The following is a 17984-nucleotide window of genomic DNA, read 5'->3' as shown; positions in this document are numbered from 1 at the left end:
AACCCAGAAGACAACTTTCATCATGGAACAGAGTTATAAATAATATGGCACAATTTACACTCATGTTCTCGCATATTTACATGTCAGGAACAATAATGTTACAACATTCATCACACTAATATCAAATACCAGTTTAGCTGACACATTTACGCATGCTTTATTCTACGTATTTCACAATCCTACACATTCATTTGTTTAATAAATTATGAAATTATATACAAATAGATTTACAGTTTACTTACAAATATTCAAGACTTAAAATAATGAAACTGCTTATTTGTTACGACAGTCTGATCAATGCATTCCTGTTAAACAAAACTGTTACCGCAAATACCCGTAAATTGGAGGGGAATAATGGAATTGCCTGTTTCGTACCAGATCCGGTCTAGAAAACCGAGATTAACGGCCGTGGGGCTACGTTGCACTAACGACGCTACACGCTCTATCCGCTAAAGTAGGCACTAACTTCGCTGACAAGCGGCTGTCGCTCGGTCGATATAGTTCGATTGTGGACTACAAGCCACGGAGTTTGCGTCGTACAAGAGTGTTAACAATATGTACTCCGCAGGTCAATGTTACATTACTTGACGCCACGGCACAGTACAGTGATCGCTTCATGCATTGGTCTTTTAGGAGCAACGAAAAATCGGCGATAACAATCAATGAGGGACGGATAGAAAGGGCGAATGAATGAAAGGATTGTATTTATGTAGATATAAAGATGTGTGAATGTTACGTTACTTCGCTAACACTCAAACTTGTTCGCAAATTCGCGCTGGTTAGTAGTATTTTTTATTGCTAGTGGTCGTGGGACTTCTGGCCTATTGTACCAGCCCCAAATGATAGGTGAGGGTCATTATGGAGCAATTGGTGGAATGAAGATTGGCAGGGGAAACCGAAGTACTCGGAGAAAACCTGCCCCAGCGCCACTTTGTCCACCACAAATCCCACTCGACCAGACCCGGGATCGAACCCGGGACGCCGAGGTGGGTAGCCAGCGACTAACCGCTTGAGCTATGGTGCGGCCATTTGGTTAGTAGTAAATAATATGCCATGAAGACATATAGGGGAGTGGATGTATAGCTCCACCACTCTTGGGTTCTGCATCTGATGGAGGTGAATGATCAGCTTCACTCCACGGCCTCTTTACTCTCAGGGGAAGAAGTCTCTTTACTCATTGGATGGGAGGCTGGGTGGACCCCGAAACCAGTCTGGATGACGTGGAATAAAGAGAATATATTTTCCTTGTCGGGAATCGAATCTCCACGCTCAAGCCCCTTAGCCCGCCTCTATACCGACTGAACTGCCCCAGTTGCATCATCAGCGAGCAGTTTGCTTTCTAAAGGATATTTTAAATATAAATATTATTTATGCAGTCTACAAATTGCTTCCTGTCACGTGCTCCTCTAATAACAAAAATCGGCAAAGCTTTGGTGTATGTAGGAGTACGAAAACGCATTTAGCCAGTCATAAAATGATGCAATAATTTGTAATTCATACCAATTATCTGAACATCATGTAAGTCTACATAAGACGAGGTAAAATTAAATAGAGAGGAAGGGGTTTAAAATTTAAAAAATTACGTCCACATCAATTGTATTTATATTTGACCTACTTTGTTTAGATACTGCAGTTAAGTTGTTCCTGTGAATATGTTCTATGAAGCAGAATACATAATCATGTAAATATACGCACGATGCGTCTTACAAAACTATATCACACATAAAGGAGACAAGACAGAAACTATTCCAATAGCTATATGAAGGGAGACTAAAAGTGGAGAAGAATTGTTTTTAACTAAATAAATGATATCACTAAGGATTCGCTGGAAACTGCCTACATCATGAGATAACAGACGAATAACCGTCATAATGGTATCACAAGATACTTATATGTAAGTCAAAGGACAGGATATCATACACTTTATTCCTAGGGGAAACTGAAGTAAGTTTTCCTGGAATGCCTTGCATTACTGTAAGAATTGTGAACTTTTTTTCAGACTAAAGATCGGGAAGTTGTTATAAATGAAAAAATGCGCGTGCGTTGTGGCTATCCTAGTGACGAGATAATTCTCTGTCCTTTAACTCATTATGAATACACAGAAAATCATTTCACAGCTGAAGTACCTAAAATAAAGGTGAAAGATATTACGGAGAAGATTTCTAATGAAAAAATAAGATAAGAAAAAGGTAAAGCTATCCATGATCAGGCCGTGGAGTTCCATAAGTATGTGAGACGTCGAGGTTCCCACATTTTCTAGACAGTCGGCTCACAGATGGCCTTGAGTTTATGAGCCTTATGAGCTGACCGGCCGCCCTTTACCCCCAGGAAGATTCCTGGTACTCATTTTTATTAGAGGCTGACTTGAACTCAGGGTTATAGTGCAGCTGGAAGGGTTAGGTCCATTGAAAAATTAATGATCTCATAGGGAATCGAACCTGAGATATTACTGCTTGTAGCGTAGTGTCTCAACCAACTACGTTTAGTTCCAAAGAAACGTTGTCACTTGCTAATACTAGAACCTGGTCATTCATTCAGCAATAATGTCTATAATTATGGTGATATATTTGTAGTTGGTTGAGGCACTATGCTATAAGCCGGAAGGACGCAGGTTCCCGACAACATTGGATTTTTAATTGACCTAATCCTTTCAGCCGCGCTATGGCCCTGGGGTCGACTCAGCCTTTAACAGAAATGGTTGCCAGGAATATTCCTTGGGGATAAAGGGCGGCAGGCCGGTCACGGTAGCCGAGCGGTCTAAGGCATGTACTGTCTTCGCTCGCTTGGAAACCGGGATCGTGGGTTCGAATCACACTCAGGGCATGGATGTTTAGTTTGTGTGTGTGTGCGTTTCTCTGTGTTTGTGTATAGGTAGAGGCCTTGCGACGAGCTGATCACCCGCCCAAGGAGTTCTACCGAATGTGTAAGATCTAGAAAAACCGAAGTGAACGGAGAAGTTCATGGAGGTAGGCCTAGGCTCACTGGGGCTATAGCGCCAAGGGAAAAAGAAAAAAAAAGGGCGGCCGGGGCGTAAGGCTGACAACTTCAACGTCATCACGGCCTGTTACAGGGACAGCTTTACTTTTTTTTTACCTTTTATGGTGATGTAATTAGTAGGTCTAATATACATACTTTCTTTTTCTGCCATTAGGAATTGAATGAGTTTTAAATTGAGTTTTATTTTCGTTTTAAAACAATTTAAAAGATACGACATATTTCGTTTGATTAGAGTAGCTCCTGCATTATTCCGGCGAAAACCAGTTCTCGAAATCACATTCCATTGAGCTACTGAACAGCAAATCAATCACTCTGAAGGGCGAAATGTAATTAGCAGGCTTTATGTACCGACTGATGTTTAAAACTGGTGTCACATTGCCAAGTATGTCAAACATATATCACTTGCCCGAACTGTGATTGCTGAAGGGTAAACTCGCCATTAGTGAAAACTGAATGGGAGGACCCGGGGTAGGCCAGTCTAAACGAGCAGCATTAAAATACGCTGCATGAAAGCCAGAATTAAAAGACTGAATCATATAATTTTCTTGCATTACTGAACGACTGCACACAATCCGTGTTTATAATAATATTTCGAGAAAAATAAGAATTATAAGTGCCCCATTATGAAATATTCTCCGAACTTCTGTACTCCATATATCTTAGTTAAAACCAAAATTATCCATTTGTTTAATTAATTACACGCCTGATGATGACCCAGTATAAGGCTCAAAACATGTAGCGTCAATAAAAACAAATATTGATATGATGTCTACCTTGTTTTGAATATAGAATATTGTTGTGTAGACTGCGTACATTTGTATACATTTTATGTACATATGTAGCTGTTCCAAGGCGTTCGAAAACACCTCGTCATGCAGACGTATGGGGGAGTGGAGATATATCTTCACTATTCTTGATCTCAGCACTAGATGGAGAAAGTGGTAAGCATCGCTTCCCGACAGCTTTTCCCCCGGGGAAATTGTCCCAGGTACCCTATGGATAAGAGACTGGGTGGGCAGATGGATCGGTCTGACCCTTGTAAAAATATGAAAAACTTGTTGCTCTTACTGGAATGCGAACCCCGTCCGACCAGCCCATCACTATACTACCTGAGCTATCTCGCCTCTATTTACTCCCTCTCATATTCAGATATTTCCCTCAGAACCATGTTCTCTAACACCAACAGTTAATGTTGGACTTGAGGATCTAGCGGCGGTTACTATGAAGAAAAGCGTCTTCTGGGTTGTAACGCCCTGTAGTTCGGAGGAACTTATCACTTCCATCTTCACGGTCAATGCAGCCCAGCTTGTCGCCTTTTTCTTTTGGTTTCTTTCTTGACTTCATATACACCATGAAGATGGAGGCGATATAGTACTCTGGAACATTAGATTCTCTCCGAATTACATGATGTTATGAAGCAGGAAATCTTACGCTTCGTCATCGACCTGTGTTCCTTCATCAGACAAAAACTCCGTCTATATGTGGGTCTCTGTAGTACATAAAACATGATACTTGTTTTAAGGCCCCACACTCAAGCTAGTGGACTACCCACTGTCGTCTGTCCGCAACTGATTTCTGAACATGTTCCATCCATCCACTCATACACCNCCATCCATCCAACCAGCCACCCACCCATCCACCCATACACCCACCCCCCATCCATCCATCCAACCAGCCATCCATCCACACATCCATCCATCCAACCAGCCACCCGCCCACCCATCCATCCATCCAACCAGCCACCCACCCACCCATACATCCACCCATCCAACCAGCCACCCACCCACCCATCCATCCTCCCATCCAACTTTATTCCTTTGCTCCCATTTGGAGCACAGAGCTTCGTTTCACTCCACTTTCTTAATCTTAGAGACCTTGATCGGGGGATCAGCCTGTCTAAAGGCTGCTACCTATACAGGACAACAGAAACACAGTATAAACGCAGACAAACACCCATTTCTTGAGTGGGATTTTATCCTACGATCCCAGTTTTCGAGCGAGCGAACACAGTTCACACCCCAGACCACGCGGCCACTGTGATCGACTGATGAAGCTGTAGAGATTTTACCAGTTAAATTCAAGCCATTCTCGATGCACCCTTCAGATGCAAGAGATGAGTCTGAGGAGGGGCACCGGATGCGAATCATAAGACAATCTCTGGTGCTCGCAAGTGTATTTCGATATAACGGTTTTGGTGTGACCTCTACACTGCGGCATAATCTCAGATCATGTTGAGCTAGTTCGAATTGCAGCTCTGCAGTCGAGAGGCATGAAATTATTATGAGACCCTGCCCTATATGAAAGATGGGCACTGCAAACTAAGAAGAATATTATTAAACCCGGTTTAGTTGCAGCAACAAGTTGAACGTTACAATTTTATTTGTGTAAGAACATTTTGTCTCTAGTTTGAGCGTTTATTCTAGTAGAGTAAAAATTTTGGTGCAGAAAACATGACATATTTTAGCTACGCTTAATTTTGTCTTTATGACAGAAGGGGGACCTTCTATTCTGAAGACGTGGGCAGTGCTTTTCTCCGAAATTCTAGTAAATATGTACCAGACTACACTACATATGTTCTAGAAGATAACACTTCTAACAGTTACTACCACGAGAACGTATTTTTCATACTGAAACATTTCTTCTATACAGGTACACAATCAGCTGCGTAAAATACCTTTGTGACATGTTTTCAATAAATATGCACAGTCCAGCAAATTCAAATGCCAAATTATTGCTGAGGTTGAGATGAGTAACACGTAGAACGCATGGAATTGACAAGAAATTACACAGAATTCAAGTCAGAAAACCTGATGGGAAGAGACTACTTGAGAGACACATGAGTAAATCTGATGATAATACTAAAATAGATATTAAACAAACAGGTTGTGATTATGTGTACTGGATTAACCTGTAATAAGGCTAATGGATTTTGGGGTTCTGTAAATTCAAAAGAATTCTTCATTAGCTGAACGATTGTTAGTTTCTAAAGGACTCCGCTCTATGAAATTAGTCATGTCATTACACTAGGTTCTCCATGAAATTGGTCATGTCATTAGACTAGGTTCTCCATGAAGTTAGTCATGTCATTAGACTAGGTTCTCCATGAAGTTAGTGATGTCATTACACTAGGTTCTCCATGAAGTTAGTCATGTCATTATACTAGGTTATCCATGAAATTAGTCATGTCATTATACTAGGTTCTCCATGAAATTAGTCATATCATTACACTAGGTTCTCCATGAAATTAGGCATTACACTAGGTTCTCCATGAAGTTAGTCATGTCATTATACTAGGTTCTCCATGAAATTAGTCATGACATTATACTAGGTTCCCCATAAAGTTAGTTATGTCATTATACTAGGCTCTCCATGAAATTAATCATGTCATTATACTAGGTTCTCCATTAAATTAATCATGACATTATAGTGGGCACATTAAATAAAGTGTCTGAGATGCCCATCGGAAGGAATCGCCCATCCTTTCAACACTTTATGGACACAAAGTGGCACAGAACGAATATATTTCTATTTAGAGTTTGCAGATAGCTGTAAATCTGTAGTTGAAGAAGCAAAAAATGAGTTTAAAAACAGAAACAGAATACTGCAACGTTGAAAGCTATACGAAGCGAATTTACTCATCATGGACTGATGCTCTATGATGATTCAGTTGAAGGATTATCCGGGAAAACACAGAAACCTATTTTCAAACCAGAAAGAAAAAACTTCCCGACTATGTGCTGATAGGAGCTTAAAATGGTTTCGAACTATCTAGAACTCTTGTCCCTTCTTCCGGTACCGAAAGCTCTTACTCATTATAAGTACGAATATAGTTCTTGCATAACTTCGCTTTCAACTTTCTTCAGGCAGTATTTCCATTTCAGATAAAATGCTTACTTCCTGCTTGTTTTCGGACGAATTATATCCACTTCAGTAAATTCCTGCCATCAATTGAGCTGGAAACTATCGCTGAGGAATGTGAAGGATGGGAGGAACGAAACAGTGTGTCTGGCACAAGAAATCTGAACATTGCACTTCATGTACACAAACTCGTGAATCCAGATTCTCTGCTATCATACAGCCTGCTTCCAGAAACGATTGGCTACTTCAGTACCCCTGAATTTTTTGTGAATGATGTTTTCGAATAGTTTTCTATGTTTCTATGTGTAACTGATGTCGATCACAGTGGCCGCGCGATCTAAGTCATAAACTGTTTTCGATCACTCGAACGCTGGGATCGTGTTTTCGAATCTCACTAACGGTATGGATGTCTGTGTACACGTTTATTCTGTGTTAAGGTAGCGGCCTTGCGACGGGCTGATCACTCATTCAAGGAGCCTTACCGTCTCTGTAAAAAAAAATACTAAACTGAAAAAGAGGCCAGGGCCCAACAAAGGGATGTAAAGACATTGAATGAATGAATTAATTAATATATGATTAATCTCGTTAAGGGTATCTTCACGAAATTGTTCTAACCTCAGATTAAGTGGGAAAGGGCATTCCACTGAAACAAAGAGTTCTTACAACAATTTAAGTACTGCAGGCTACGGTGTATATAACTTTGAATGTTAGATCGATGGATGAACGGTGAATTGGAACTGACATGGAAGGAAGCGGTGCTGTTTTCTTTTCTTTCCCTTCGCTCCCGCTTTGGAGCTTAGGGTTGATTTCTCAGTTTCATTGATCATTTTACAGACGGTAGGACTCTTTGGACGAGTGATCAGCTGGTTGTAAGGCCTCTACCTAAACACAGGACAACACAGACACATAATAAACGCATACACACACCAAACATCCATGACTTGAGTGGGATTCCAACACACGATCGCGACTTCCGAGCGAACGAAGACAGTACATGCCTTAGACTGCTGGGCTATCGTGACCGGTGGTAATGGTTTCATTAAGGTATTGTCCCGGAAACTGCCTGGAGGGACTGAGGAAAACTACTAATGACATGAATGAGGAGATCCGAAAACCGGACTAGATTCGGAGGACAGAGTGGCTCTCAAAGAGAAGCTTAGAAGGTTACCATTACACCACCCTCCCGGCTTGACTGAACATGCTTTAAGATTACCTACGCACAGTAACTGCCACTGTTAAAGCATTGCCAATCCAGGAAAAGCGTATAATCTATAGCGAGTACCGTATGATATATCGAAATAATATAAACTTAAATTTGGATTCTAAATATTTAGACCTCCTCGGGACTGACCACATTCCGGTTCATAGAGGGTATGATAATCAGATTCTTTGTTATAAATACACAATTAATAGATTATTATGAATAACTTAAAATTCTTTCATTAGCTCAGAAACTCTTCCAAAGACAGTAGTGATCCATGTCACGGGGCGATAAATAATTATATTGTTGACAAAATAATCAGAAATGTTAATTCACTGTCACTTCATGTTCATCTTCGTGTTATATTAAATATAGTATACAGCATATCGAAATATGTGCAAAATATAAGTTACATATTTTAAGGAGATATCGATATATGAATTGGGATGTCCATGCCATGCATTCGTTCATATTCCGCTTATGAAATAAAAAAAAATCATTTTTGTTTGAGGTTCATGTAAAATTATGCTTGGTACAGACCAAATAAGACGCCACTGAAGTTCGCAAGGTAACATTTGTGGTGACCTTTGAGAATTTACTACTCTATACATCCGTTATGTAACAATGTAGCTGAAACAATCTACGGACTAATATAAAAACATGGCTGCGCCATAGCTCAAGCGGTTAGTCGCTGGTTTCCCACCGAGGCGGCCCGGGTTCGATCCAGGGTCTGGTCAAGTGGGATTTGTGGTGGACAAAGTGGCGCTGGGGCAGATTTTCTACGAGTACTTCGGTTTCCCCTGCCAATCTTCATTCCACCAATTGCTCCACAATCACCCTATCATCTGGGGCTGGTATAATAGGCCAGAAGTGGCCGCAGTACAAGGGACTTAGTCCCACCCCACTAGCAATAAACAAAATATACAAACATTACTTCCCAATTAAGGTATTCACTTTATGCTCTTCTTGCAAAGATGTGTAAACATAGAAAAGGAGCAGGTGAGAACATGTTCAGTGGCTGAGATATGTAATTATTATTATTATTATTATTATTATTATTATTATTATAGGAGGGGGTGGGTTTCCCCATGCACCGCGACCAGTTGTTGATCTATTGTACGTCCCCCTTTGATATTCTAGCAGTCGCCATACCCTACCTGTACTGGTGCGTGCTATCAGCCCCGTTCAGCCAACGAGGCATTGGGAACTACTTGGGCGTTAAACTTGCCTAATTTCGCTCAGAGGTCTTCTAGAGGCATGAGGATCTTTTACGTGCCGTAAATCTACGACACGGGACACACGGCTTAAAGTCCCTCCCGGAGGATTTGTTCCCTGAATTTTTCCGCCCTTAAGAATTCCACGACCTCTGCCGGATTTGAACCAGCGTACCTTGACTCATGAGGTGGGAACGTTACCCCTAGACTACGCAGGCCGCTGATATATGTAATACTCATATGGATATGGGACACACCTGTTGTATTCCTTGTAATTCTTCGGCCTGCTGTTATAAAAGAGGGGCTCCGATTCATTGTCGCTGTACCGGCGACCTGTGTCCCCGCTTCCACCGTAATAGTGACCCTGTCCCTGGGGCACATCGTCCCGTTCGTAGGAGTTCTCGCGACTGGTCTCCAACGACCGTTGAGGTGTGCACATTTGGTGCGCTGCGCTCCTGAACTGGGAAGCTGAAGAGTTGGCGTGTTGCCCCACCGGATAGTTGAGGTCGCTCGTGTAGTCGCTGTCCTCCGAGTATCCAGCTGAAACCAAGTAAGAACACTTTTCTGCGTTCAGCTCCGTAAAGAACGGCAATATATATATATATATACAAATATATGCGGAGTGTAAGTGAAACTTGTGGACAAATTTTGGGCCAGCGTTTCACATAGCAAAACAAGAAGAAATGTCCAGAAACATTTAATTTGTTAGTTACAGCTAAAAGCCAGTATGTTTCTCCACGTAGTCTTACAGGCAACCACTAGCGAGATTTCTTCTTACATGATATGCCAAATCTGTTACTAGATGTACCAGTGGCAGTCATGGTGCTCCGCGCTGTGTGAGATGTTCTGACATGTTATGACTGATGCATAGGTAGAGGAGGACCCACTGCATGGACTGACGTTCACCACATGTAATTCCTCTACATTTGTACCTGTACGAGAACCTAAAATCCCTTGTGTATGCAGCTGCTATTGACAACGAAGCAGCACTTCACCATTGCATCGTGGATGCCTGTCAGACTTTCTGCAACTGTCCCAGCTTCTTTGCATGGATGCAGCGGTCCATGATGAGACGTGTCGAGGCGTGCATTGAATTTTATGGTGGACATTTTGAGTACTTATTTTATACACACACACTTTCACAGTAGCTGCGCGGTCTAAGGCATGAACAGTCTTCGGATCGCTCGGCCGCTGGGATCGTGGGTTCGAATTCCAATCAGTGCATGGATGTTCGGTGTATGTGTTTATTCTGTTTGTGTTGTTCTGTGTGTAGGTAGCACCCTTGTGACGGACTGATCACTCGTCCAAGGAGCCCTACCGTCTGTGAAAAATTATTACCGAACTAAGTAAGAGACAATGGCTCTGAATGGGCTGGAAGAGCCATTGGGGGGGAAAAAAATATGTCTATGCATATATATATATATACACATTTTCAGGTATAACGCACAAATTAAATGTTTACGGACACATGTTGAAATTGACATGTTTTCTTGTTTTGGTATGTGGAACTCACTCACTCACTCACTCATGGAGTTGATTTCTTCTTGAGAAGCTGCAAATTGTGCAGCCACTCAAGAACTTCCAAGCATTTTATGGAACCCGAAGGTTCATTACCGTGTTCACAAGAGCTCTCCACTGATCCCTATCCTGAGCCAGATCAATCCAATCCATACCACCCCATCCTATCTCTAAAAGTTATGTGGAACTCGTGCCCCAATTTGTCCGCGTCTTTCAGTTACACCCTATATACATATTTTGTGGCATTCTCTAATGCTTCAAATTATATTAATGTTATAAACACAGACATTACAATAAAACTGATTTTGTTAGTATTATTAACTTGGTTAATAATTTGGTAAGTAAGGTGAAAGGTACAATTATTCTTCCACTTAATTAAGTACCACGCCATGAAGACGTGTGGTGAATTGGAGGTATGGTCCCACCGTTTTGAGCTCGGCTCACGCCTCGGCCGCTTTACCCCCGTGGAAGAAACCCCTAGTAACATTTTCATAGGAAACTGTACACTGTGAAGGACAGAAAAGTTTCTTGTCCTTTCCGGGAATAAAACCCTGATTCTTCGGTCATCCATCCAGTAGCTCGTCGCTATACCGACCGAGCTAACCCGGTTCTTTCCAGCATAATTTCTCTCTCAAACTAATGCCTCGAGAATGACTATGCCAAAATAGTTACGCCTCCACTAAATGACTTGAAAATTATTGATGGGCTCTGATTATTTGTGTAGCAACTGAGAAGAATCGTGAAAATTCTTAGTCGGCATAACAGATCCCGAGTACCTCCACATTACGAAGACGGAATAGAAGGAATTATACAGTAATCTGCTTGGAAGCATTGACGAACTGGAAGGTAAGTCTCCTACAAAATGCAAAGACAGAGTAATCAGCGCTAGATCCGTAAGTTCGGGGACAGGATATGCATTATTAACTCGTCAGAAGCAGCGAGTAAGATGATACGATGGTCCAGAGGAAGGGCATGAAGGTAACCATGGGCCTCTGTGTCAGACACGTTCCTAGAATTTTTCTGCGGGGTCTCGAGAAACCTGTGAAGAAACATCGTCGCCATTGTTATCCAGATTCCTTGAGTGCGCTAGTTTGCTAGTAAGGTTTGTTCTTGTACCTCCCGAAAAAAAGGGCGTTTTCTCGAAATATCATGCTTCATAGCATCTTGGGCACACTGTACCTTCTGAGAAAGTTTTATAACTCTGGATAGAGCCCAGCCACACCCGATATTTTAACATTCCTGGGCAACTGTTCCTCTCAGAGTAGCTTGATTTGGAACATTCTGGACCTCTCTCTCAGCACTGCATATTTTAAGCTTATATTCTGTTACGTTTATATTGCTTCTGGGATAGTCACGCTGTAAGAGCCTTATACGTATAACCTGCACAAGTGTGTGTAGTTTTTTTAACGGTGCTGTCAGCCACAGACTACATATATAGGGGCTAATGATTAGATGGCAGTGAGTAAATAACTAGAGACTATATGAAACAGCCGTGTCATGTGTGCACGGTAGAACAAACGTGTCATTAGCCTGAAGATAGATGAAGAGCATGAAAACCCCTCCGTGAGGGTAGTCGGTGTCTCAGCTTGGATTCGAATCGGATATTTCCCAAATGCAAGTCAGAAGCTTTGCCGATTCAGTCAACTTGCTCGTTGTGTAGACCTATCATTTTTTGTTGTGTGGGTTTCTATAGGCACCATTTTATTTTTTTACGTACGTAGAATTGGAAAGTGTTATTATGAGAAAATAGATCTCTAGATTTTGACGGATATATATGTTCGCAGGCTCCTGAACGCAAAGAAGTTTTCTATAGCGCCATATGTGTGTATGGATGGATGTACAGATGGAGTCTCGCTAGCGCCAGAAAGGTTTGACGTAACTTGTTCTATTCGGCATTTAAGACATTGTCAATCGTAAGTCTGTGCCTGCTGAATATTAATGTTCTAACTCCGAAAGTATAGGCCCTTCAGATAGGCGTCCAAAACAAAATGGCGATTTTGTAGAAAATGCCTTGAACGATTTCGACTAAGTTTCAGTAATGTGCGACCGTCTCTGTGGACTAGTGGTCAGAGTTCCTGGCTACAGATCCAGAGGTACCAGGCTCGATTCAAGGCGCTACCAGACTTTCTGGGAAGTAGTGGGTAGTGTGTAACATATATACTTACTTACTTACTTACTCATGGAGCTGAGCCCTTCTTGAGGAGCCGCCAATTCTGCAGCTACTCAAGAATTTCCTGACGGTTCATCACCGTGTTCACAAGAGCCCTCCACTGGTCCCTATCCTGAGCCAGATCTATCCAACCCATGCCATCCCATTTTATCTCTCTAAGATCCATTCTAATATTGTCCACCCACCTACGCCTTCGTCTTCCCTGTGGTCTCTTTATATATACACACAAAGTTATAAGAAAATATTACATTGAATTCCAAACTCGCAATTAAAAAAAGTGTTTAGTGGATGACATTAAGGTTTATTTACAATTGCTGTTTCAACTGCAGAACCGTATTTAAATCTCTTTTATAGGTTCGGGGTCTTCAGACTTCTTCATCCACATCAAGGGAGGCTAAGACTAAAGGGGCCCATACATGTACGAGTCTGGAGCCGGGCTCGGATTAATTTCACCACAAACGCATGAGCTGACTTCCAACTTTGCGACACACACATGGACGAGTTTGGCTCATTGGAACCGGAGCCGAGACGGACTCGTGAGCCAGACTCGTACGTGTATGGGCCCCTTAAAATAGCCTGGTAACCACTACTCTGTTCAGTGAGCGGTAGCCTATTACCTTGCAGCAGGATCTCCTATTGAGCCCTGAATTTCGACTCGTTCTTACACTCGCGCACACAAATAACAACATAGTTTTGACATTTATATTTCTGTAGGAGAAGGCCAATACTTCGGAGGAATAAGCTTCCTCCATTTTCAGGTTCTGAATTTTGTAGGATGAGGAGTCAACTTTAGTAGGATAAATCCAGGTTCCAAAGAATATGGTCACACGGACCCGCTGCAGAGTGATAGGAGATGGAGCCCCGGTCGGGTCAAAAGAATAGTGGACAAGTAAATTATATTCTACCTGAAGAAAGCAGTCTTTTGGGATGTGGCATCATGTAGATATTGTGTTAACCGACGTTTCGGAGGAACGTATCGCCTCCATCTTCAGGGTCTTCTTTCTCTTGTTTTCTACCCTGAAGATGGAGACGATACGTTCCTCTGAAACGTCGGTGAACACAATATCTACACAGCGCCACATCCAAGAAGACTGCTTTCTTCATAGTCACCACCGTGAAAACCTCACATCTTATATATTCTACCTGTTCGAAAGCAACGTTTACTGAGCAAGTTATCTCAAGCGGCAATATTCCTGACGTGTATATTCGACGTCTCCGGTTCGAATTTTGGCCGGGACACTAACTACATAATTTTTTTTTCGTGGTACCCTGCAGTTCCTCCGAGCAAATTCCGAGGTAGCGCCTTTAATTAGGCAACCATCACTTCCTTCCACATCCTCTCCAATTCATCAGCCACTATTCGTCCTAATGTAATCTGAGATTCTGGTAGCATCACTAAATAGATTATATGTAAATATAAAATAGGAACACTTTTTGTCTCTCAGCCTGTAGTTTTGCACCCGTGGTAACGAAACATATCCTGAATAAATTAACCTCTCATTACCATTTTTTAACGCTAGTGGGGTGGGACTAAATCCCTTGTACTGCGGCAACTTCTGGCCTATTGTAACACCCCCAGATGATAGGTGAGGGTGATTGTGGAGCAATTGGTGGAATGAATATTGGCAGGGGAAAGCGAAGTAATCGGAGAAAACCTGCCTCAGCGCCACTTTGTCCACCACAAATCCTACTTCACCAGACCGGGATCGAACCAGGGCCGCCGCGATGGGAAGCCAGCGACTAACAGATTGAGCTATGGCGCGGCCCATTTTCTTACCATTTACTCTTACTAAAAGTAACTCAGTTAAGTTTCGCTGGTCTTAAAAAGGCAAAGTTGTCCCTGTGCTGAATTAATTAAGCGTAATACAATTAAGGCATATAAGGGAGTGGAGGTATAGCTCCACAATTCTTTACCTCGGCACTGGACGGAGGTGAGTGGTCAGCTTAATACCATGGCCGCTTTGCCCCCAAGAAAATCGCCCCTGGTACCCATTAAGTTTCTGTAGTCTTACGACCCTAAGTTGTAGGGTCAGTACTGGAGGTGCAACTTTTTGTCTTCCTCGTAGACTGTTGGGGCGCTATGTCATCACTTTTTTATAAATGTTATCTCTATGGTGTTTCGACCTAATAATGTCATCATCAGGTGGATATTTAACGTGATTGCTTCACTCAAGTATTGTTTTATCTAGTTAAAGAGTTCTAAGACTTAGTTAAAATTAGTCTCAGCTATTGGCGGTATCCGCCCGTGATGCACGTAAGTCACACAATACCACCTTGTACTCAGTACAGACCTGATACACAACACAATTGTTCTGCACTATGATAAGACACCTCATATGGGAAGAAACAAAAAGAACACGGAATTCTAGAATCAAAGATTATCAATTGAAAAAATAAGTTTGAATAATTTCAACAAAATTCAGCAACAATTTAAAGTATTAGAACAATGAACTAGAAAAAGCATCTCTTTTCAATGACTCTTGAAGCCCTTTCAGGGCTCAGGCCTCATATTTAGTTCCCTAATCATTTTTCACAGACAGTAGGACTCCTTAGACGAATGATCAACCCGTCGCAAGGCCGCTACCTAAACACAGGACAATACAAACACAGAATAAACGCATACACACATAAAATATCCATGATCTTAGTGGAATTCAAACCCACGATCCCAGCGTCCGATCGAGAGAAGACAGTTCATGCGCTAGACCGCGCGGCTACTGTAACCAGCAGAAAAGCAATACAGAGCAGTCCTTACGTAAAAGGCTCTACCTGATAAGGAAGTAACAATGTCTAAATATATCGTAGAAGTAACATTAATAGAAAGCGACAACATAACACACCAGCAGTACTGGAGCACAATAAGAAGTTGTACATTCAAGACTGACCAGCAAATTTAATGGTTCTCCAGTGCGATAGGATGCTAAAATATTCTCTAGTCCCTTCAGAAGATAGGGACGCTGCTTTCAAATTCGATTCCTCCAGGGAAATGCAGCTGCAATTAATTTAATCCTGCATTGTTTGTTTCTGTTGGAATTTTACTTAAGAAGGTATTTTATTCTGAATTAAATTACACAGACAAGCAAGGGCACAGTGGAAGGATTCTGCAGCACGTTAACGTAACGTGGCAGGGGAGGGAACAGTCTTCAACTCTACGAATTTTACATACAGATAAAAGATATATTCTCGTTACTTACGGGACACCGTGTACTCACAGTGGCCGTAGTACTGGAGCTGACGTCGCGCCTGTTCTGCTCGAGCCTCCTGGTCCATGATGCTGTTGAGCAGCTCCAACTTCCGCTGCAGATCCGCGCCCTCCGTGTTCTCAGGGTCTGCGCATAAGACATCACAATATGCCCTCGACCTCACACACAGCACAGCCTCCGGGAAAACTACCCACAACTCCTTTTGTTTTTCTGTAGTGTGGTTAGGCAAATTCAGAACATTGTTTCAAAACAAGGCCCATCTGTCCTTACAAATACGCCCATATACTGGAGTCATTGTTTCAAAACAAGGTCTAACAGTCCTTACAAATACACCCATAAACTGGAGTCACTGTTTCAAAAGAAGGCCCATTAGTCCTTATAAATACGCCCATATTCTGGAGTCATTGTTTCAAAATAAGGCCCATCTGTCATAAATACGCCCATATACTGGAGTCAAAAATCTGAAGCAGCTTTATTCAGTTGTAAAGTACATACTGTTCATGGCATAGAAATCGATTATGTATAAATAATGACATGAAAGAGCGAATACAAATCCAACAGGTTTTATTTTATGATGTGCATACAATGACACAATTTAAAAAGGAAATTTCCTCTTCATTGAAATGAAAATAAATATTTAATTAAACTTTTATGCTTCAATGCGTACCACATTCTTTAACGTTAAATGACGCAGCATTTCGCCCAAAGAATTTGCGAGGTTTTTCCTCGAAACAAAGAATGATTATTTCGCAAAACATCACTAACTGAATAACGTTTGTACCAAGGAAGCGGTGCATTCTCTTTAATGTAGAAATCTACTTTTAAAATATTATTGGTTGAGTTTCGTCTTATAAAATATTAATTTAATAAACTATGTTCTATCCTTCATTTGATCTTTATTCTGTGCTAATCGATAACATTTAAGAATGTAATTAAGTGTATATGTTGGAACTGTATGCGAATTCAATTGTAGCCAATAAAAATGTAATGAAATGTATTGATCAGAATTACGAACATCCTTAAATTTTGGCAGCAACGAAATATTATTGTCTGAGAACCAAGGATATATCGATAGCCTTGAGTAAGGTAAGTTGGTATATTTTGAGTGTCTGGTTATAAATACTGCAAAATACTCTGCAGTGACGAAGTAAATGCCAGGATAACTGTGAGCAAACTTCAATTTTTTTTAATCTAATCCTCTTATAAATATATTAGCCTATACATAGCTAGAAATTAAATAAGATACGTACAGTTTCTGTGTATGTTCTTAAAGAAAGTTAGCTACAAACCCACACTCTAACTTTTCACTTTCCTTTAAGACTCAAGACACATTCGTAAGTCGTGTCTTTAAAAACTCAGTATTTATTTTAGAAGTGTTTTCGAAATGGCGAAAGTAAAACTGTCAACACATGATGCAGCACGCGGGGATTGGAGCTAAACATCCACTTATTGATGTCGGCTACAGATTAATTCATTTATCAACGTCACATCCCTTCCGCAGTTACCTGGTTTAAAGGGGCACCGGTAACTCTTACAAAGGGGACTGAATGGGTCTTAGACTATTGTGGGTTTGGTGCCGAAGAGAAGGTTCATGTCCCTAATGGGAACAGATCTCCAACGGTCCAGCTAGTAGCCATTCACTTCAATGACTTGAAGTCAAATTGTACACATATTTCAAATATGCGTTAAATGCAGCATTTGTCATTAACGCAGTGAGGATGCTCAGAAATTTGGGTACAGCCTCTTGTTCTGCTTTGTTCTACTGACTGAAGTGCAAACAGCCGTACAAATGAGGACTGAAGATTCTGTTTCGTGTGGTCGGC

At 41.5% G+C, this 17984-nt stretch overlaps 1 protein-coding gene across 1 annotated transcript in view; it reads right to left on the bottom strand.

The window, feature by feature from the left end:
- Positions 1-17984, bottom strand: part of LOC111863312 (protein unc-13 homolog B) — a 777834-nt gene that overhangs the window by 507469 nt on the left and 252381 nt on the right. Inside the window, exons 7-8 of the mRNA XM_033751004.1 lie at positions 16153-16287; positions 9528-9810 (exon numbers count right to left, since the gene is read on the bottom strand). Coding sequence (XP_033606895.1) covers positions 9528-9810; positions 16153-16287 — 418 coding nt within the window. The remainder of the gene's footprint in view (positions 1-9527; positions 9811-16152; positions 16288-17984) is intronic.

This window comes from Cryptotermes secundus, unplaced genomic scaffold (genome assembly GCF_002891405.2).
Source record: "Cryptotermes secundus unplaced genomic scaffold, Csec_1.0 scaffold159, whole genome shotgun sequence".
NCBI classification, from domain to species: Eukaryota; Metazoa; Arthropoda; class Insecta; order Blattodea; family Kalotermitidae; genus Cryptotermes; species Cryptotermes secundus.
This window is presented reverse-complemented; position numbering and strand designations above follow the sequence as displayed.